Source organism: Toxotes jaculatrix, chromosome 9 (genome assembly GCF_017976425.1).
Source record: "Toxotes jaculatrix isolate fToxJac2 chromosome 9, fToxJac2.pri, whole genome shotgun sequence".
NCBI classification, from domain to species: domain Eukaryota; kingdom Metazoa; phylum Chordata; class Actinopteri; family Toxotidae; genus Toxotes; species Toxotes jaculatrix.
The window spans coordinates 14,654,820-14,678,411 of record NC_054402.1 but is presented as its reverse complement, the minus strand read 5'-3'; the positions used below and the strand labels follow the sequence as shown (position 1 = coordinate 14,678,411).

At 38.6% G+C, this 23,592-nt stretch overlaps 1 protein-coding gene across 2 annotated transcripts in view; it reads left to right on the top strand.

Moving 5' to 3' along the window:
* Window positions 1-23,330, top strand: part of fam168a (family with sequence similarity 168 member A) — a 29,234-nt gene extending 5,904 nt beyond the window's left edge. The window contains exons 2-8 of one of the 2 annotated variants that reach the window (XM_041046834.1): window positions 8,215-8,322; window positions 9,040-9,131; window positions 12,192-12,272; window positions 16,060-16,205; window positions 17,127-17,313; window positions 17,761-17,887; window positions 18,157-23,330. In XM_041046834.1, the coding sequence (XP_040902768.1) occupies window positions 8,261-8,322; window positions 9,040-9,131; window positions 12,192-12,272; window positions 16,060-16,205; window positions 17,127-17,313; window positions 17,761-17,873 (681 nt within the window). In that variant the 5' untranslated portion in view covers window positions 8,215-8,260 and the 3' untranslated portion in view covers window positions 17,874-17,887; window positions 18,157-23,330. The remainder of the gene's footprint in view (window positions 1-8,214; window positions 8,323-9,039; window positions 9,132-12,191; window positions 12,273-16,059; window positions 16,206-17,126; window positions 17,314-17,760; window positions 17,888-18,156) is intronic. The other variant, XM_041046835.1, reaches the window with a different exon arrangement.
* Window positions 23,331-23,592: the final 262 nt, after the last annotated feature.

Below are 23,592 nucleotides of genomic sequence, written 5' to 3'. Positions count from 1 at the left end.
AGTAATCAATAGTAGTAGTCAGTAATTTGGATTACCTTTGCTTTGTGGTTTCTGTAAGTGTGCTTTGTAGTCAAACATGCAGAGGCTTACAGTAAGAGACGGGTTTTTATATTATCATAACAAATAGTGATTATGCAGTGTTGATGGTACCATGTATAAACGTGAAAGTCACATTTTTTCTATAGTATCTATGTAGCTTTTAATAACTCACTTGTTATAGAGGTGGTCACCATTGGTTAAACCACTTGCAGCTGCCACTAAACTGGGAGAGTGGCCTTTGCATCCACATATGCTACCAGATACATGCTACCGTGTTACCCCTGTATGCAGGTTTGCAGCTGCTGAAATTTTAACATCCCTGTCTGTAACAATTCTATGGATGTTTTCAGCTATTCCTTCACTTGCACACACAAATAAGGGTCTGGCATTACGCATTTGTGGGCTCATGTACAATAGCACTATCAACACAGACTGCTATAGAATATGAATGCCATGTTTTCAAGGGCCCTTAAAAGTCCACTTGGTTGGCAATGATGGACATCTAGCTATTTTTTGGACTCTTTTGAGTAAATTTTAACATGGTATCTTGCAAACTTGCCCCTCTGTTTGTCATCCATGCAACAATTCCCTTGTATGGTGTGTAATGAATGTCAGAGACTCACTTGCGACTTGCTGTAGACTTCTAGGCTTGTTTCCAGCATCGTTCAGTCCTACTATCAGTGTTGTAATTCCCTAGTTGCAGTGAGAACTCATTAAAAGTCGTATTACTTGATGCTCCCTTTTAAGAAACTTGGACAGAAGCCTCTAATTAACACCTTTAAAAAGACTCTTTTTGTTGAGGACAACTTTTTCACCACCATCTCTATTCCTTTTAACGTCAGTGGAGGTAATGCTATTAATGTTTACACCATAAAATGTGATAATTTTAGACTTCTTCCTGCATCAAACCCTACATTTTAATACCTTTAATTTTCAAAATGCATCACAGCGAAATATAAAATTATTGCAGTGTACATACTGGGTTCTAAGACTAAGATAACTACTTATCTTTAATTGACGGATTATTTCTTATATTGTCTTCTATTCTCTACAGAGGTAGAGTGACTCCACAGTGACTCTCGTCATGCTGACTTCAGTGGCAATACTAAGAAAGCTTTCCATACCATTTACCATAATAGCATGGGATAGACTATTACAGTAAATAGTATTAAAATACATTTAGTACTACTTCTGAATGTGTGTTAATACTCAATGACCACAGCAGGGGTGATCTCCATAAATGGATAATAGTGAAGGATGTTTATTTCACTGTATAGGCACTTTGTATGAAAAACATTTCCATTTTCAGTGGGGCCAGCACAAGATTGTCACATAATCCGGGGATGCAGACCCACGAGGTGTGTGACTGATGAGATGATTTTGGAAAGGAGAATAGAAGAATAGGATGTCGGCACAGAGAAAAGGGGAGATGCTGTCCCAAAGTGTATAGTGCTGTCCTAGATCTAAAATAGCCCTGAGCTGTTTGGAGCTCGTTGCTACGGGGCAAGTCTGATTGTGTGGAAGGCAAGGGGGATTTCTGATTCCATCACACTGCCTTTCAATATTGTAGTACGATGGATGTGGTCTTGGACTTGATTAGGGATGACAGCTCTGATTATGATAGCAGGCACTATTAGTCTCTCACTTAGGCTTGTGTGTTCATTCAGATTTCAGTAGATGGGATTTCCACAGTAATAAAAGCCCTGGAAACCTTTTTTTTCAAAATCAGCTTCGTACTGTGATGGGATCCTACATAAGCACAAGATTTCCTATGAAAATTATAGCAGTTTACGTTATTTCACGAGAGGTTCCTGTTTTTCTGTCTTTTTTTGTCTGTGCTCTTCTCACTGATTTGAAGTGGGCAGGGACAAGATGATGCCACAGACTTCTGAAATCCAATCAGATTTTAGCAAAAATTTGAATCAGAATCAGATGATTATATGCAAGTTTTCAGGGGCTTTAACATAGATTTATTGTTGGCGCTCAGTAGTATAGTACGATAGGGCTGCAACTAACCTATCTTCATTATCAGTAAGCTGCCACTTATTTCCTCAATTAACTGGTTAATTGTTTGGTCTATAAAATGTTAGAAAATGAGGAAAATATGGCAACAACATTTTCCCAGAACCCATGTAACCTCCTTAAATTGCTCGTTTTGTCCAAACAATGGTCCAGAATCCAAAGATTTGTGAATTAATTATCATAGAGGATAACAAAAACAAGAACATTTTTACATTTGCTCGAAGAAGAAAACATTTTTGATTTTTTTGATTAAAGTTCTACACAATTAACCATTGATGATAGATTGAACTGTATTTTACAGTGTACTTAGCCAAAACTAAAATAATATGCTATAGAATAAAATCAACAGATATGTAAAGATCCTCCTAATGCAACATATTAAATGCATGACTCACTGTCGAGGTAAGTATTTTAAGTATTAATTGGTCTGTAAGAGGCAGAAATACACACTACAAAATTGACGCTCTAGATCACACTCAGCAGTTAAATGTCTTATGGTTTTTCTTTCTCTGTTTCCTTCTCATATGACCCAAGTGAAATGCTTTCCTTCTGAAGGATTAAAAAAAAAAAGCAGTTCAGTTCTATTCTCTCCTGTGCTGAAGTGTGATAACGCCCACCGGTTTTGATTTGTTGCTTAAAGAGTAGATGCCTGGTGAGGTATTATGTGGGAGGATAGAGTCGGTGTGGGGGTTGTGTTGTATTGTACATGTTCTCCAGGAATGGTAGCTCTTTGTGTGTGTGTGTGTGTGTGTGTGTGTGTGTGTGTGTGTGTGTGTGTGTGTGTGTGTGTGTGTGTGTGGTTTTTATTCTTTCACAATCCTTCCCTCCTCTTCCCGCATTATTACCTCTTCTGCTCCCCCTAGGCTGCAGGAATCTCCCTTTATGGAGTGGAACCAACATTATTGTTTTGAAATGCGCACATATATTAACATGCTCAAATTAAATATGTGGGCATGAACTTTGAAAATCTGAAATAAAGCAACACAGTGTCACAGCAATGCGTTCACACAAAACATTAAAAGATACACACACAAAATATCCCAGCTCTGTTAGCATGCAGGGTTGCGAGCTACGTTTTTGTGCTGTGGCCTTGAGGCTATAGTGTGTGAGTTCAGCCCAAATGAAATCCCACTAATAGAGTTTAAGCTTAACAAAGTCCTGAAAAATAACTCAGGTTAAGCCAGGGAGCAGTAAGGTCTCCATAATAATGTCAGTCAGTGCTGAATGAGTCCCCTGCTCTGTGTGTGTTCACATGCGAGACAGAGAGCGAGCTTCTAATACAAAATCACGTAAGTATTTGGACTTGCAGTAATAGCTGAAATGTCAGTTGCCAGAAAAATAAAGAACTGTTTTTCGTTAATAATTTAATCATTTCAGACATTTGTCAAGCAAAAATGCCACATTTTGTGGTCGCACCTTCGGAAAAGTGAGGATTTGTTAAAACAAGGAATTTAAAATGCGTCTACTTTTTAAAAAACATTTTACAGACAAAACCCTTAGTAAATTGATCAAGAATAAGAAATAATTGACATATTAATCCATAATGGAAATAATTGTTAGTCGCAGCCCTAGTTGTGTGTATTCGGTTCTTCATACAGCATCATACAATATCTTCAGGCAGTACAATTTTTTTACTGTCTGTTTGAACTACAGGTCAAGTTGAGACAAAAACATTTTTCATCTTTATTGAGTGAGTGTGGGGAAAAACATCTTTTCCAAGTGAAGAGTGAATGAAAACTGTAATTTAGTATTTGAACAGTGGTCTAGTGATAAGACAGGTACAGACGGCACTACACTAGTCAAATCAGAATTGCACACATCATCCACTAGACAGTGCACAGCATCTTTTGGTTGTTGTGAAGCAGTGTCACTTTTCACTGCAAATCCTATTTTCTGATAAATGTTTTTCATCATCGCAGTGTCAGAAAGGTAGCAGGGAAAAAAAATGAAGTGAGACCCAATTCCATGTTGAGGATGGCAGGCTGTTATAGAGCCAAACATGCGGTAACATGGTCACTGCTTTGATTGTCATAACCTACAGAGAGGTGTAATAGCTGTCAGCAGATAAGTGAAAACGCTTCACATCACATGCAGTTTTATCATCGGCGCCAGAGTCTGTGTAAGCAGCTGTCCTTTGACTGATGAAGGGGTGCTACACTGCAGCCAGCCCCTGCTGGCTTTGAAGTCAGGTGTGTTTGTATCAAGGAGAGAAGGGTGAAAAAACAGATAAATCAGTTTTTACAAAAAGGGGCCAAGAGACAGTGATAAAGTGTATGCACGGTATAGGCATAGACTGTAATGTCGCTGGCTTAAAAAAAAAAAAAAGAAAAAAAGCAAAAACAATACAACTCTAGTTTTATACCAACCTTTTGTGACCAGTTAACCCTCAGTGGCTATTGGCGAACACAACTCTTTAGTGCATCATGTACTTTCAGCCTTTTATCTCATTCACAGTAAAAATGGAAAAAAAAGTTAACGAAAATTCAGTGCTTTTTTTTTTTAAATGCACATAGAATATGTGATGGTTTCAACTCTTTTTTTCACCTGATGGTAGTTTTAAAAAAATCCCAGCAAAACATGTATTTTCTCAGCTTTTGAACAATACAAAATCATAAGACTCATGTCGTTAACCAGTAATTATTCTGATAATTGTTTCGTCATTTTTAGTCATATATGAAATGAAAAAAAATGCTATTATTAGTTGATGGATAGAAATGGTAATGGCTGGCTATTTTGATAATGGGTTAATCATTCCCAGTTTCAGTTCCTAGTTCCTAGTTTCACCTTCTCACTTGAGATTTTTCTCCCTTTCTTCACTGTGTGACACTAAATGGAGAATCTTTGGGCTTTGGAGTGTTGCTAAGTTGAAAGAACATTTCAGGGTTCTTGGATTTTATGACAAATTGATTCTTTGAGGAAAATAATCCTCAAATTATGAAAATAATCATGCGTGAATCAGTAAAACAATAGATTAATTAGAAACAACAGTTCAAGTGCCATAACTGCTTTCAAACCATGGAGGAGATTTGTGGACTCTGCTCTCCTCTTTTGCTCTCTGTCATACAAATAAATATACAGTGTCTTTGTCTCTGTATGGTGAATGTGGAGAAGGGTCTTTTACAATCATGGATAGTGGCCTGTCGAACAGAAGGACCTCTGGTTAGAATTTTTTTTATTTTTTATTTTTTCAGCAATAGAGAGCCCGAAGCACCTCATCGCCACCTCCCCCTGAAAACAAAGGGAGTTGTGGTTAGACACTCCTACTTATCACATGCATTTCTGCCATCCATCCTGTCACACACACACACACACCTTCATTAGGCACATTGTGGTGCCCCTCTTGTTCTCACCCATTCACTTTTCATCACCTTTTCCTGCACACACACACACACAAACACACACACTTTCTGTTGCTCAGGCTGGAACAGATGAACACATGTCTCTCTCCCTCTCTACTCCATTCACAGCTGTAATTGGGTATGTGTCTGTTTGCAGCATAAGACCCCAGGGTTAGCTTAGCCACCTGTCTGTGTGTTAATGGGCATTGTTCCCTCACTCTACACATTTACATGCACATTACAACTAAATTCATGTGAAAAATCACCAGATGAAGATAATAACTTGATTTAAGCTCTCACATGGCTCGTTGTAACTTTGGTTGGATGGTTTGGTAAGATAATCAACGTATGCAATGCTTGGGAGAAAATTTAAAAAGTGCCTCAATATAATAGAACATACAGTATTAAAACTCAAGTCAGTTAATAGTCATAGGGTTTCTTCAACTGACTATTAACAATAGTGATTTTAACTCTTTTTAATTTATCAAAAAGCAGCCTATAGCAGTGCTCATGGCATCTGCTTTAGGAATAATGTTGGTTGATCTGTTTAACCACCACTGTGGTCCAGACTTAAATATCTAACTATATATTGTTTGAATTGCCATGAAAGTTTTATACAGACAAGGGGATGTATGACTTTTTTTTTTTTTTTTTTTTTTTTTTACAGACATTCATGTTCCCCTCAGGATGAATTATAGTAACTTATAATAAAAATGCTGATTTGCTAATTTGCACACATAACAAAGATGGTGATAACCATCATGTTGGCGTTGTCATTGTGAGCATGCTAAGGTTAGTCTTTATGCTACACAGAGTTCGTGTTTGTTGACCTGTCCTCCAGGCCTGCCTAACTAATTTGCATATTGAAATCCAATCACAGTGCTGGCAGAATGGGGATAACAAGGACACATTTTAATACCTGGTATAACTGCAAAGGCCCATGGATCGGATGTCATTCTCCTGATAATGTAACCAGATACAGATCACATGTTAATACCAGTTACAGTCTTATGAGCCTTGCAAATCAGCTGTGTTGAACTTTAAGACTTGAACTGCGAGCTTGGAAGACATTTTGGGGAAATCAGGGATTGTATTTTTAAGCTGGTCTTTTATGTGGCATTTGCAGTAATCTTAGGGTTTTGCTTTAATCTTGTTATAATCAAACTGTTAGTTTGCATGTAGAGACACTGATTAACTGAGGTGGAGAAAGCTAATGATAAATTAATTGAAGAAGAACAGCAGAGAGGACTGGAAGGTGGGAGGCAGAGAAGCCAGAGGAGGGAATTAAAGCAGAGGAGATAGATTAATGAGGAATGTACTGTGAGGTGTGTTCAGCAATAGGTTAATCAATTCCCCTGGGACATTCTTTTGTTATGAGATATGAATTTGAGTAATGAACCAGAGCTGACATATCACCACTCTTGTTTTGCTACACACCCACAAACACACACAGGTTCATGTTTTTATTCATGTTTTAGCCCATGCATGTGTGTGTTTTAAGGACATAACAAAAGCAAAAGCAACTGCACCCACGTGTTCATACTCGCATTCAGTTGTCAAGTGTCTTAGGGCGTTTTGACGTTGGTGTTCCTGGATGGAGCATTGAAATGCTTCCTTGCCTAATTTGAAGTGTCACTTGGTGCCGTTTGGCATCACCATGGTACAGTGTATGCCCAGGCTGTATGACAAGTAAGGCTGTAATCATGTAAAGAATTGAACTGGCTCTGAAGCACAAGCCCGGGATGGATCAGTTCAGATTTAAGCTGGGAGTGCATTATTTGGCACAATCCAGTTCACAAATGTATATTTGTGTAGTAAGCAGAATTGGACAAATGAGCTTGGATAGTGTGTACATGGTGAATGGCTGGGTGATGTGCCGTGTACAGAGAGCTTGCCACAACATATTTCACACAGTCTTATAGATTAACACACAACAGAGCTCCACTTCAAACCAGACAGAGCTGGCCTGATCACTGCCGTCACATACCAAGTCCCATCTCTTTTAAAAACTGAAGTAAAAACACACGATACACATGAACTCAAATAACGCACAGCTCACACACATACATACACACACACACCCTTCCTCTTTATTTATTCCTCAGCCGTTCCGCTCTGTGTTTGTGCAATGCTCTTGTGGTTCTGGCTCATGTGTGTACTGGATCATGCTTACTCATGGCTCGGTGCAAGACTCGGCCTATTCGTACTATATTTTGTTCTCTGTCCTGTTGTTTTGCTCTCTGTCACTTGCTCGCTCACTGGATGTGTTGTGCTTTTTCATTGGCTGTCTTGATGTTTGCTTTGCTGCTTGTATTCAATGTTTTGTACAGCACATTACATATATATATATACACACACACACTCATGCTTCACTCTCGCTTGGACATACACAAATATATATATAGATATAGATATAGACTATTTACACATGAATAAAATACTACCTCAAGTCTGTTGTAACAGGAAGTATTGCTACAATACAGTGTCACATACACTGTAGATTTTTTTGCACATTATAGCAGTAAACACCATTCCCATTTCTCATAAGATGTATAGAAATTGCATTATCATGCACTGTTTTGTATTTAGCACAGTTATTAAATGCATTTATTGGCGGCTAAAGACACAGCAGTTACCACAACCACTCACTCAGACATGCTGTCCTAATCACTGTCTCCCCTGCTGCTATCACTAACCATTTGCTGTTGCACTGGTGCTTGCTTTTTTGCTGGTTTTTTTTTTTTCATTTATTTATTTTTCTTTTCCCTTTTCCTGTGTTCGTTGTAATCATGACCTCTCGCTGTTTTAATTTCAGATTTGCATATCCACTTCCACTCCTTCCTCATTTGCATACAGCAAGAATGGCGAGCGGGCATCCCACAGACAAATTCAGTTTCATGTATCAACCAGACACGCACAAGAGGTACGGGGCACGCATGCACACACACTCACACACATACGCAAACACAGAATTTCCCATGCCCATATTCTCAATGATCAGGTAAGTTGAAATAATAGAGGAGCACTTGAGGTCCTTTCATCTGCATTGTGAGACTGGTGATGAAAGATGCCTTATTGACAGGATGTAGTATAAATAGCTCTTGTTATTAGGCATCTTCACCCCAACCATTTCCAGCACCTTAAATTTTTAGTGGCCACTCCTCCGTTCAGTCCTGTAGTAGAGGCCAGGCTGGTAGAGCTCGCCTTGCCTTTTTTTTTTTTTTTTTGGTGCAGTAGTGAAAATAAGGCAGATGTGCAACATTTGGCCAGCTGTATTTAATGCCACACAGGAAACCAAAGCATTATTTTCAGTGGATCCATGCGTTCTTGTGCTTTTCTGTCAGTACCTGTTTTGTTCCAATAGTCTGTGTTTTTAAATACATGCTTATGTTGAGCCTACTTGAGGGTGAGGATTCACGGAGCTTGATTTTTGTTGCATGCTGGCAAAATCCTTCAGCTGGATGTCGCCTTAAGAATCTGAGTTTGGGATTAATGTGTGTGATGAGTGTGTGCGTATGCTTGATAATCGTAACAATTTTCTTTCCAATTTACATGGCTTACGTCTCTCTCCCCTCCATTTTTCTTCTTTCGCCTCTTACACCCCTCCCCATCTTTGCCACCCTTTCTTTTTCTCTCTCAGTAAGAACAGGTTATCTTCAGCAATGAATCCAGTCTACAGCCCTGTTCAGCCTGGCACCCCATATGGAAACCCCAAGAACATGGCCTTTACAGGTAAAGCTAATAGGCAGATACGGATTTATCATCCTCTATACCACTGTTAAAGTGTCTTTAATGATGGCTGCTGTTGGCAAATGTCACTGAGTTATAAACCAGTGAAGAAAATGCCTAAAAGACGGTTCTGCTGATGGCCTCTCGATGCTCTTAGATATTTTATTAGAATGACAATTGTTAAGGAACCCCTGTCATTGTATTGCACCAACATACTCACCATCACTCTTCTTGAAAAATAGGTGTTTAATACATATTATTCTTATCTAGTTTTGGCAAAAAAGATGCTAAACAGTCATAAGCCTTCAAAGTAATGGCACCGTCCTACCCAGAATTATGGGGAGAACCCAGACCACACCCATGATTTCAACAGTGTGTTTCAGAGAAGAAGTTTCATTCGAGAGTATTTCAAAAATCATTTTCATTTAAAACATTTTAATAATGTTCTTTCTGCAATAGAGAAGACAATTTACATAGTAATTTAAATAGTTCACAAAAATTGGAATTGTTCAATATAAAGCTTTATACCTTAGATGTGTGGCTCTATACCCAAAAATGTAGCATCCAGAACCATCATGTATGATAGAAAAGTGATACAATAGAAACCAGTAAAAAAAAAGGTTTTGAAGTAAACATTACTCTTTCTGGTGTTGACTGAGATTACAAGCTGATGAGATTACACCAACAGGCTGGGAGAACACAGAGCCTTGTTCAAAGAACTGGTCAGTCTCTATTGAGGAAAGGTTTCACATGGCAGATTGCAGAGTCCATATCTATAAGTTCTGGAGTCTGTGGAATCTTTGTAGGCCTTGAACATCAGCAGTCTGTGCAACAAGGCAAGATTCAACAAGGAAGAAGAACAGCTTGGTTATTAAGATTATGTTCATGGTGGTGTGCAGACATCTGAGTAAAGGAGTAATCTACAAAGGCAGAGAAACAGGCCCTCTTGCTTGTGTGCGTTTTGTGCAGCTGCTCCAAACTTTGACATCCAAGTAAGCTGGTTAGATTTGTTACGCTGTACCATAATATGCCACAAAAGACTGTTTCTTTTGTCTCTTGTGGCATAACTCTAACCAGATGCAGACGCATGAAGCTTGGATAATTGGAATGCTCCATGATATAATTTTACTAGCAACTATGTGTCTTTATGAATGTTCTCTTCAGACTGAGTCCTCCTCTCTTTATCTCTTTGAATATGCTGTTTTTTGTTTTGTATTGTTTTGTTTTGTTTTGTTTTTTTGGTTTTTTTTTTGATAGTGCAGTTTAAACTGCAAGTCAAAGGTGATTTCAGGATTGATGAATATTTAGATTAGAAAGTTTGTACATGAATTTAGAAAAGGAGATGATGCAGTAAAATAAAAGTCCTGTTGTCACTTAAAGTTATGTGCTTTCACACCTGTTTAGCTTACGTTTGCATGTTAACCAGAAGACAGACGTGACAAAGTATGAGGGGCAGCAGATGTTGAGTGATGAATGTCAGTAAACACTACATCTCATATGTGTTCACTGATGTGAAAGCACTTAGCACAGACACATTAAAACAATAAAATGCTTCATAAATGTTGATTTCCATCTATGCAAACCAAGATTGTTTGAATAAAGGAAAATGAGTCCCGTATCTCTTATCTACAGACATCACCAGGAATAACGTAACAGACAGGAGCAATAACGAAATATAATTGGTTGTAATCTTAATATGGATTTGAACATATTCAAGCATGGTTTAATTTACAATATCACCATCAGTGAAAGGCTGTCAAAAGCTGGATTGTTCATGTATTTCAGTTTTCTTTGCAGTAATACTCTCAGATGCAGATTTTTTTTCATGTACCCTTTCATAGCTCTGGAGTCCAGAAAAGTGAATACAATAGAGCTATATAAAATAACGCACTGTTTTCCAGAAGATTATTTCCATACCCTTGAGTTGCCAGGCAACATTTACACAGAACTGTCGACTCAAGTTCATGCTTTACTGTTAATATATATTTAAAACGGACACATCTCAGCCTTGTCTAAAATAGGTAAATGGGCTTACAGTGACAACTAAAGAAGGAGCATTTGTTCATTATGATTCCATTTATTACACGATGAATTAAATGAGTAACCAGACATTTGAACCATGCAGTATCACAATGGTTGTTGCATACTATCAATTTTGTGTTATTTTTCTAAATGAAAAACCACTGTAAATGAAGCAGTCTCCATGTTAAAGGCTCCACTGTTTGACTATCTACTTAAGTGATAAATCTAGAAATAGTTTAAATTCTAATTACAATATAATCAAATGCAGTAATAAATTGCAAATGTAAATTTCTTTAATTAAGTTTTGCTGCATTGAAAATACCCTCATTAGGTTTTTGAAATTAAATGTGAACTATGTACTAAAACACCTCAAGGGTCCTTCGCAACCTTAGCTCTGCTGCAGCATAGATTGATGCAGATACTTATTAGACCTGTTACATCTGACTGTAAAGCAGCAGTCAGTAGCTAAAGCTAGATATAGAAAAGGCTGAAGGCAAGAGAACAGATAGTCTGAGAGACAGACTGCCAGTAATAGCGAGCAGTGAGCAGCACTTTGCTCATGTACATTCTTTCTCTTAACACTCCTGCTTTTCTCCTCCCGTCCTCCCTCTTTATCTCGCTCCGTCGAACTCACACCTTTTTTTTTTTCAGTGAAACCAGCTTATTCTCAGGTCAAAATCTACTTTGTTTGCTTGACATATAATTGATGACGCACAACATGATGTGTGGTGTGTGCGTGCAGCCCCCTTGCACGTGTCTGTGTGCATTACTAATGTTTCTGAATTTATCTCCACCCACACCATATTGGCAGGTGTGTCCCGTCTGCCAGATTGGTGTATGTAAGACGCATTCAGCCGACTATGTTATTGGTGCAGACACGTTTTTTAATGAGTGCCATCTGTGCACATCATGCACTGAACCAAATACTGTCCTACCTGCAAGTGTATGTGGGGGGTATATTTTGTGTGTGTTTATGTGGCCCTCTGTTTGTTAAGCTATGGTTTCTAATCTTTCCTCTCTCTTCTCTCTCCCCTCCTGCAGGCTATCCAGGGGGGTATCCTGCCACGGCTCCCACCTATACGCCCAACCTCTATCAAACAGGCAGTCCTGGGTATCCACCAGGTGAGCTGGAACACGAAAACACACACAGACAATTTGATGACTTAGTTTATATTTTAAAAGGTAGTATCTAGGGAGACAAGCTGTCATTTCAGCCCAATTTAGTTGGAATTAATTAGTGGGATTTTAGTTTTTTCTTTTCAAGGAACGAAAATCAGAGATAAACAAACCACAAAGACGACATTGAAGTTTGATGTAAAAGATGCCACACAGACACACGTGTATATGCAGATGATTTTACAGTTTAATCATTATTATGTTTTTAACTATTAAACAAGGACATGTGTTTTATTCTGCCTGCTTTTTGTTGAGCAGACATGACACAGTTGCCCACTGTTTGTGTGTTTATTTGCAGAGCACAAAATGGAAAAATGTAACAATACGGTGCTTGATTATTATAGGGTAAAACAGAAGGGAAGAGCCACAGAGTAAAAATAAATGTGCAGGCAGAGCCAAAAAGCCAAGTGCTTTATTGTGTGGCTCCTAAAGAGAAGCAAAGATCAAATTTCAGAGGCGAAATATAACTATTGACAACAAATAATGCAGCCATCATCTGTGCAAACTTGACGCTACAGTACTGTTACAGATTTAAATTCAGAATAAAAACTGGCCAGGTATTTGCACTGAGCAACTGAACAGTTTCTTTTTTTTTTTTATAAACTTTCTAATTCCGTTTCAAGGACCTCAATAAGAAATTTTAAGTATGGCATTTGAAGTTCTGGAAAGTGGTAACTGTTCCTAGTTTGGTAATTTTGAATGTTAATTCTGCTGAAAGAATATTTAAAAACAGTAGGCAGAGGGTTTTTGTAATAACCATCTATAAACTGAGCAAACACTATAACTGTTCCACCACTTCCTCTTGAATCATTTTCAGAAATATTTTAATCCCGCTGATTAGTAACCAGTGAATACCAGTTCACACCCTGACAAGCAGTCGAGTAATGTGTTGGTGTGAAATGAAAGTTAGTCAGTGTTTAGGTTAAGGTTGAGATAACACTTGATGTGATGAATAAATTACACACTGATGGAATTTTAATTTCAAGTCAGAGGATCCATTACTGCTGCTGCTTTATATTGCTGCATAGTAATGCACTGAATTTATGTGTTTATTATGCGTACTTAACCTAGAGCAAATATTGTTCTCCTACATATTTAATCTTTTTTTGAATCATGTGTGGTTAGCACTTTGTTATAGATCAAATGTTGCTGGTTAAATTGAAGTAATATAACGATCCCTCATGCAGTCAGACTGCTGTGTAGAGCTCTGCACAGGTCGCAGTAAGGGGAAGGCAGTATGGATTAGGTGGTGATCTCAGCCTAAAGGGCACTGATGGTGGAGGAACGGGAAGCTAGCCAGTAACAGCTGCCAGCAGCCGTATAGCAGCAGATACATACTCTGCTGGGGATCAGTTCCTGGCCCTCACAGCAGATGGGAATCACAGTTGTTATGTCAGTGTTTTCCAGATACGGTGCTTCTGTATAGATATAGATAGTTTAGTGTGATAGGATCTTAAAACTTTTCAGCCTAGAAACCCAGATGGAGTCCAGTGTGATCTCAGTTGGGCTCATTGTCTTGTGACATGAATGCTGTTATTTGGGGATATTCAGAAACATGAGAACATGACACTTTGGTTTCACACCTTATTCATGCGCTGCTGCCCTTCAACTGATCTCTAACAACAATTATTTGATATAATTTTTTCTCTGTTAATATGCCTGAGACGGGTACCTGAATGTAAGCTTGGAAAACAAAAAAAATTGTTTAATTATTTTCAAGCACATTTTGAATATTAAACGGAGAATGGGGTAATTATTTGTGGTACAATAAAAATCTAATGGAAATGTGTGTGTGAGGGAGGAAGGAGGCTACACACAAGACAAAACAAACAGTAAAGAATAAGCTGATTTGAGGAACTCGCAGGAGAAAGGGGGATAGTAACTAAATTATTATTATTAAAGTTGTAATATTGTACTGTTAATAAGATGCTTTTTTTTTTTCAATTAGGTCTTTGAAAACATTCATTGAAATTCATGACTAATGAGAGTTAGAGCATGGGGGTTCTGTGTATCAGCAACGAGAAGTGGAGAAAGAAAACTCAGTCCTTTTGAAGACCTGGTAGAATATGAGTGGATGTCTTAAAATGTATTAAAAACGTTTGTCTTGGGAAACATTAAGAAGATTATCACCTCAACAACAGCATGCTTGGAAAGTATCAGTTACCGTGAATAGACACCTACTTGCATTGTACCCTATGCTCCTGAATTTTAAATATGTTACCAATGCAGGATGGGTTTGTAGATTTCATCTGTGCTGCTTTTGAAGCCCCTCTCCTCTCATCCCCTCCCCCAGTTTGGTTTTATCTTTTGGAAGTCTAACAAAAATATCAGGTATGCTCTGGCAAAGCTCACACAGCTTTGTTCCAGCAGAAGACCCGAACCACATTATTGAGGCTGTTGTTGTGTGACTGCACATTTTCTTTTCTTTGCATTCTGCAGTGCTCAATGTATGGTGAAATTAAAATGTTTAAATTTTTCAGACAAGCCGGCTATGGTCTGATTAGAAACGTGTCTTGGTCAATGTCATTATTTCTCAAGACCATTGAATAGTCAAAATGTTTTCTATCAGCAGGGCTTTTGTGTAATTGTCACACACCATTGTCCTCTAATGCCCTGCATGCATGTTAGAGCAAAGAATGTGTGTGACAGTATGCACACACACACGCACTTTTAGACACACACAGAGCAGCTCCAGCATCTCTTTGTTCCCTTGTCCTTGTGTGAGAGAAGCACTTTCATAAGCTCTGCTGCAGCAGCTAGCTAGTAGCATGTTTGACCTTCAGGCTCCTCCGAGTGGCCGTTCAGAGGTACTGCACTCCAGAAAGCAGAGCCCAGTAAACAGCAGACATGAACGCAATGAGTCCGAATTAAATCCCTTCACTCTACTACAGTAGACCTCATGCTTTTCAGTCTTTTGATGCAGTGTGAGTTAAATGGTGGCTACACTTAAATCATGTGGAGTCTTTGTGCCATTGAGGCTGGCAGGCTTCTTTACCGAATACAGTCCTTGAAAACAAATGTACTCCATGTACTCTCACTACCTACGCAAGGCAAAGATGCTGTTTACAGATCTTCTTCTTTAGACTGGCTAAATGAGGCATTTTAAGACTCTCAGTCCCCTAGCTGTATTGTTTTGAGACTTCCATCAAAAAGCTACACCAGTCCCCCATCTGGTGGATTTTGTTGGAAATGCAAACAATAATATATGTGGGTAAAAGCTGAAATAATGTGTTAAAATGTGTGTATTTTCACATATTAGAGCTAAATTGCTGTGACTGTGTATTTTAATAATTTTGTTGAGCAGCCAACTGTTTTTGATGCTTACGGTTCATTCTGGCTCACATCCTCCCTTCACATGCTGTATCAACAGACGATAGAGTTTCCGCATCTTAAATCTCTTTATTTTGGTTTTGCAGCCTGCAACTTAAATGTTTTACTCTAACCACTATTATGTAGTGTTAGGTGTTCAGTGAAATAAGCTCAGCAAACCTTGTGCACTACAGCACTACCTGCCCAGAACCAAATCATAAACAAAGTCAGTATATTAAGAAAGTTTACCATATAAATTTGTAAGGTAACATTATGTCAGTGTTGTGTTTACAGCTTGTTGCAGTAACCAAAAAACAGCAATTGCTGGATAGGAGAAAACAAAATCTTTTCAATTACTTAACTTAATTCACTTGTCATTCCTCTTTTTCTTTCTCCCCTTTTACTTTTGCTTGATTCTGTGTAGGATATACCACAGCAGGCACCCCATACAAAGTGCCACCCACTCAGTCAAATGGAGCACCCCCTCCCTACACCCCGACCCCGACCCCATACCCCACAGCTATGTACCCCATCCGCAGTGCCTACCCTCAGCAGAACATATACGCACAGGTAAGGATATTGAATTAGAGCTGACATTACCTTGCAGAAACTCTTGTTACTCTGCTAATGAAAAAAAAGTTGATCAGGTTTATCATGTTGCACCTGTTCTGTTGCCAGCACCACTCAACTTAATCACTTTGGTAAACACGTTTGTGCTGCCTGGTCGATCGATGTCATTTTACTGCATGTTACATACAGTCAGGTGAGGCAGTGTGACACCAAATGGCTTGTCGTCTTTTCAATAGTTCCAACACGAGAAGCGTTTTCTTTCAGCTTTAAAACATTTTTTAATGAGCTGGGGAAGGTTGAACATCTTTTTTTTTTTCTTTGTGTCACATTCTGCAGAATGTGTCTTTTAAATGGCATTTAATTTCTGCTGGCTGCAGGGACACAGCTTTGATTCAGACCTAGCACAGTATGAGAGACTGACTAAAGAGAGAATTTCCTCTTGAAAAATCAGTTGGATTAAAAAACAAGGCACAGTCATTGTTCTGTTATGTTCAGATACTGTTAAAAGTGTAGCTTAATCAGTTCTTTGAATGTAAGTGATGGGTTTTATGTTTTTGTTGCAGTGTTAATAGGATTTTTTTTTTTAACCAAAGAATCAGTTTGGTTAACAGTCTACATAAACTCCAGAAATTAAACTCCCAAGCTATATTAGTAGATGAAAATGAATTTCGACATATCTTGTTTACATTTCACCCAGAAAAACCCTGAGGACTGGGCAAATTAGACTGAAAACAGATTAAAAAGATGTAGCTTTGCTTGAGATGCAGTTACACACACCCAGACAACAACATAGCCATCATTCTGCTCTTTTGTAATTTGGTGCTGTACTACTTTGTAATAGTTCAATTTGAAGAGTGGAAATGTGAGAGGGGTTGAAAATGCGGGAAAGTCACCAACCCTATCCTGTGTTCATCCTGACAGGGAGCTTACTATACCCAGCCAGTGTATGCGGCTCAGCCGCATGTGATCCATCACACCACCGTGGTGCAGCCCAATAGTATCCCCTCCACAGCCCTCTACCCTGCCCCCGTCCCTGTACCTGCTCCTCGCAACAACGGCATGGCTGCCATGGGGATGGTAGCTGGGACAACCATGGCTATGAGCGCAGGTAAAACCAAGGACTCCGATTATTTGTTTATTTCAGTTTTAAGACATGACATGTCAGATTAAGGTACCGGCTTCCTGACTGCTAAGAAATTTTACGTTTTTTATTCATGCTTCAGATCTGGTCAGAATATCATAAAACTAATTCAGTTAAGCTAAGCTAAGTTTAGCTAACTGGAATTTAAGTTAAGAATGAAAACAAATTTTAAAATCAGTTGATAAGTTGACTGTCTGTCTTTTAAAGGAAAAATCGGCAAAAACTAAAAACAGTCATTAGCTGCAACCCTAGTAGAAATGGATTTCTTACATTTACTCAGCGTCCCTCAAATCCAGAAACAAAAAAAAAAACAATGTAGACATCAGTATAGACAGTAGAGACTTAACATAGCTGTTTAACAGATGGATTCTTAAATGGCTAAAACTCATTAACAGTTTTTTTAACTTCCTGTAGGGACCCTGCTGACAACGCCCCAGCACCCCCCGATTGGAGCACACCCAGTTACTGTGCCAACCTACAGGCCCCAAGGGACACCTGGGTACAGCTACGTACCACCTCACTGGTAGAGCCCACCCATCATGTGAGTGTCTGGCCTCCTGCTGTGTTTGATTTTTTTCCCCCCTCTTTGAGATGTTCCTCGCTACCGCAATTTTCTCTCCTCCATCTGTTTCCTCCTCCTTCCCCCTCCTCCTCTCTTGCTTTTCATTCCTCCTTTTGTTCCTCTGTTGTCTGTCTCTGACTTGAACAAACTGTGCTGCCTCACATTTCTTCCCCCTCTTTTCCTCAGAGATCTGAGGCAGTCTCTAAATCAATCGCCAATGTGTGCGTCTGCTCTTCTTTTCCCACCAGATCTGGAGTCCACCATCGTATGCAACTGCTCAAATCTTACACGGGCTCCCACTGGTAACCATGGGAACTCGGCACCTGTCTGCAAGAACAAAACTAAAGTGCAACAGCCACTTTACTATTATTGTTATTGTTATTATGCGACATTCTCTAACGTTTTTACAAAAGCTGCTTTTATTTTTTATTTTTTTTTCTCTGTTCATTTGCCAACCAGTCATTACTTTATTTTGTATGGTTATTTTATTTTATTTTCTCATTTTCTTTTGCTGTGTCTGTCATTGGAACTCCAGAAGGACTCTTGACCAATCACGGGTGTCGGTCACTCCTGTTTCTGTGTTGTGCTGGTGTGTGTGGTCCTGCCTGCTGCTGCTCAGTTGGCTGGAAAATATTGGGCACTTATTCTCCATTATCATCTCCATCATTCCCTACAAAGATTTACTGACTTATGCTGCCAAATTTTCTAACGACTAGATATCAGCACAGGGTTTTAACATAATTAGGATTTTTGTTTTTTGGATTATTTAATTTTTTGATATTCTTTCTTTTTACCACACTCAACTGAATTACTTAACTTTTTCCTGTAGACTTTTTTCCCCCCCCAACCTTTGTTCTTCCTTCCTCTTCATCCCTTTTTATCTGCTTCGTTTCATTTTCAGTGTAATCTCAGTCGTCTTCCAGCACATAGCTGTCTGTCCGGCAGTAGTCTGTTAGTCATCCCTGTCATTTTGTCCCCATGTAAGTTGCTGTGTCACAATGAGCAGAGCACTTACCGATCATCACCCATCCGGCTGTGTGTCCCACCGTGTCCACATAAGCATAGCACCTAGCACACACTTGAGAAAACATCACCTACTTCATGCTACATACTATGCAGGCTAGTATGTTGTGACACTATCGAAATCTTAACCTAGCTACAGAATATTCTGGGGTCGTTCGGGTCCTGTCAGCTTTTTTACGTGGTTAGCGTAGGTCAATACATTAAGAAAATGTAAAAACTATTTATACTAACTGTGTCAACAGCATGGGTGGTCGTGCACACTTTCTCACACGTACACAAACACACATACACACACAGGGGCTCCTGTGGTATGTTGGAAAATACATGATATACACATAATATTGGCACTTACTGTACAGTACATCCAGTTCTGTTGTTAACTGATCAACACATACACACAAAAGCAAACACACACATGGATTTCTAGGGGTGTGCATGGCAGACACAGCCAGCAGAGAAGGAGTTTAAAGGGATCGTGTTGGCACTAAGCGAGGAGAGTAGGACGAGACGGGGAGAGCAAACAAGGGAGGAGGAGGAGATGACATATTCACAGTTGGTCATTTCATTTCAAGGTACAAGGCATTTGAGTTTGTGACATCTTACCTGCAAGAAACTGCACTCACACTCTGCTATTTTTGCACTATATGGATTGTACATTGATCTCTCACTGTGATTATATCATCTCCTCCTCCTTCCTTCTTCCCGGCCAGGACTAATAACCAAACACTCTACAAATAGAAACCCATACTCTTGAGTGTACAGTTAATAATGGACCAGTCAAATAGATGTGCTGATGGATAGGTTAAATCGACTCCTCAATTTCTCAGTGCTGTGAGTTCTGAAAAGAGCAAACCAATGACGTGGATGGTTGTTCAAAACATTTAAGCTGAAATTGTGTCCAGTCAGAAGGCTGCAATGTGTATACACCTGGTCCATGTCATAGCAATGGCTTGTAATTCTCAGAATTGAGATGTGTGAGATTGAAAGAGCAAAACCAGACTGTAATCAGAAAAGTGGCGTTTTTTTGTGTCCATGGCAGGAGTGCACAGCCATGATGTTGCTTGGATTTAAACCAGTTCAGTTCTTTCGGGAGAGAGGGGAAAAAAAGCAGCACGACCTTCAAGGGACAGTAAGAGGCTTTTAGACATTTAGCAGTATTATGAAAAAAAAAATTTCGTTTACTGTGCTTATTCCTGCAAGAGTCAGAGATTTACACATATCTGCTTTTACTGACTGCATTTCAACATTGTTCTCCATTTCCAGCCTAAACCTTTGTTTTAATAAAACACTTATTAGATGGGGATAATATTTCAGCCAGTAAGACATGGACCATATGCATCTGTATACTGTTGCTTCTTTGCACTGTGCTTCTACATGCAGAGGTATTTACATCCACAGTATGACGATCATCTTAATCACAAAGTCTTTGTTTATTAGTCCTTGGTTGGAGAAAATGGAGGTGTAGGGTGGTGGTGGTGGTGGTGGGGTTTAATATTTAGTTGAGGCCTGTGGCATTTTTCAGGATCTACTAAAAAAAAAAAAAGGAGAGAGAAGAAAAAAGAAAAAGACTCAAATCACAGCTTCATGATCTGTAGAGTACAGATTGGTGTAACGAAAAGCATTTACCACGCAGGTATGTAGATGAAGTGGTTTGATATTGCAATAAAACGAGGGAAAGCCTCCAACTGTTAACATACCATAATTATTTTATCAGCGTTTTGAATTGATTTTGAAAAAATGCTTATTGTTGTAATCTCTAAATATGGATCACAGGCTCTATATGCAGCCTCCATTCAATAATTATTACAGTTACTGCTAAGAAGAGTAGAACATATCAGAAAATTTGGGGTGTTGAATAACTTTGTGGGTAAATATTGCACAACATAAGAAAACTTGATGACTACAATTTAATGCTAAGTAACAGGTACCTAGGCTTTGTAGTGCAAGAGGGATGAAGAAGCAATTTATATTGTAATTAAAAATAAAACAATAAGGTCGAGTGTTTGAGGTATTCTTAGTCCAGGTGTTTGTACACTAGTAGGTTAATTCTCAAGAAAATATTGCATAATGCCGCTGTCGGATGAAAACCGTCTTTGAGGCTCAAATGTCTTTGAGCCTTATTTTTTAAATGACCCCTGTATTTTAGAAGATATCAAGTGGATGTTATTGGCATGAGGCTCATAAAATGTTCCCGCCATGTAAGGATCTGAAAAAAAAAAATCCAGAAACCGGATTTTCTTGCGACAGCAGTAATGTTACTCGTTATTAGGATTTATTTAACCAACCACTACTTCTGTCAGTATTTCTCAATTAAATCTTGCATTTTGTTTTTTGTTTTTTCTTTCTTCTTTCCCTCTGATCAATTAAGCATAATGGGTATGCATAATATTCAGGTGTATTTCACTATAGCATTGGATCTCTGAGTTTAAAAAAAAATGCAGTATATTTATACAGCAAGTGGTACAGTAATGTATTTCTAGCTACGCATGGTTGCATCAGTGTGGCAGCTACTGTTTGTGCTTTTAATATATTTTATTTTTACCTCCTCTTCTGCATCTCTGTCCTCTACATATCTGTCACTGAGGGAGGGGAGGAGTTAACACAAGGTCTGTAAATAAAGTTAGGACTTCTGGAAATTCTCGTCACCAAATTCCCACATTTTTGTGATTGTTGCCTGAATTTACAGACCTTGAGAAAGTAGAGGATGAATGACAGAACTGAAATGGATAGCATTATTTTGGCTGAGGGAAAAAGGTTACCCTGATGCCCTTGGGAAGCCATCATCTCTGTCCGTTTCTCTTCTGTGGGTGCAAAGATCTATCCGAATCTTGTCTTGAAAACCCTCTGCCTCCATGCCCTTTGCTCTGTGCCATATTTCACAAACTGTTGTTCAGTAAATATTAGTTTCTTCTCCTAAGTAACTGGTGAATTCTGAGTCCTTGTTATGTCTAGCTTCCTGTGAATCTGTGTTTTCCTATTGCTGTCCTGTTTCTCTCATTGTTGTTAATGCATATTGCCTGTCTCACTTTTATCTTTCTTACTGAATCCTCTGTTTATCCTGTTTTCACTTTGTGCCACAACTTTCATTTTGCATCCCTTCAAGCTTTCAGAGATGTGAAATGATGTTGGATCATATGTTCTGCTCCCTCCCTTCTTCGCTCTTACCCTCTTCTTTAACCCCCTGCTCTCACACCTTCATGTTTCTGGCCTTTTATATCAGTCCAGCCTTTGCAACCCTCAACACCCCCGTCTTAATAGCAGTAATACAGAATTATATGATGGTCATTAAATTGGTGTTATTAATGGTGATAATCTACTTTACATTTTGGCATGTGTGAGATTCCACTGAGCCTTTTTAAACACTAGATGTCGCTAGTGACAAAGTCTAGAAGTGGCATCACCATGGTTCGAGGCTTTGAGCCAGCACGATAAATTAATCATTTATCAGTGTCACTTACCTTTTAGATTCACAGTTGGGTGTCACATTGAGGTATTTTTGGGGAGGAGGGTGTTTTTTTCCCCAGATTAAATGTCTTTTTTTTTTTTTTTCTTTCTTTTTTTTGGACATTTTCAGATGCCATATTAGATGACAAAAACAAGATGCTAAATAAGGTTTTATTTGCTGTTATAAGAGCTGATGATTATTTTAGTTTCTCTTTAATGGGCTGTGGACCAATGCTCTTTAAAAACTGTAGTGCTGTTTTTAATGTGGCGGCTCAGTAGAGCATTTGGGTTAGCTGAATGAAAAACTTTTTTCAGGGTGGTGAAACTGCTTCCTTATTTCACTCCATTCCTTGCCTCTCATTTATTTCAATTTGCACTTAAGTGAAATCAGTTGAACACTTTGATGTGTTTTTCGGGGGTGGGGGTGCAAAGTTGTCTTAATCATGAGTCTTCTATCACCTTTTTCTTTTTCATTCTGTCCTCTATGACATTTCCAAACATTGAAAGGTGGTAACTTTAATGAGGATTAGTCAGTTCTTTTTTTTTGTTTGTTTGTTTGTTTGTTTGTTTTTCCATTGTATTTTAATCTTGCGCCTCTTCACCTTAACAGTGAAAATGCGTCCGGAATCATTCGTAACACCTCTACTCTCCTTCCATCTTCCCTCTCCCCTGTCTCTTCCTTTTTGCCTTGCAGTTGCTAAGTCTTAGTTTTTTTTTTTTTTTTTTCACGAGTATAAATTAAAACACTACTATCACAGTGAATAGTAGGCTCTTAAATGTCTTTGATGTTCTGCTGCAGCTTTTTAATTTCAGTTTGTCAGAGATATCTCTTAGTTTAATTTGACACTAAATGTGATGCAAAAAGTGGAAATTCCTTGTCTTCCAAAAAAAAAAAAAAGAAGCATACTTGTATCCCTCTACGGATCGAGTATTAGGAACAACCCCATCTTTGGAAGTTTTAGTTTGGTACCCAGTTTGCACATTCTATGGTATATCTGTTACCGTAAGGTTGTGTTTGAAACTGAAGCCCAACGTCTGTTCAGCGTTGAGAGAAGTGAATTGTATGTTAGCTATTTGGTCCAGAGTGACGGACCTGCGTCAGGCTTGTGATATGAAGTGTAAATCTGTTTTTAATTTTTTTTTTTTTTTTAATGTTTTTTGTTTTTGTTTTTTTTTTTTTTTGTTTGTTTTTTTGAGGGTTTTTTTTTTTAAAGATC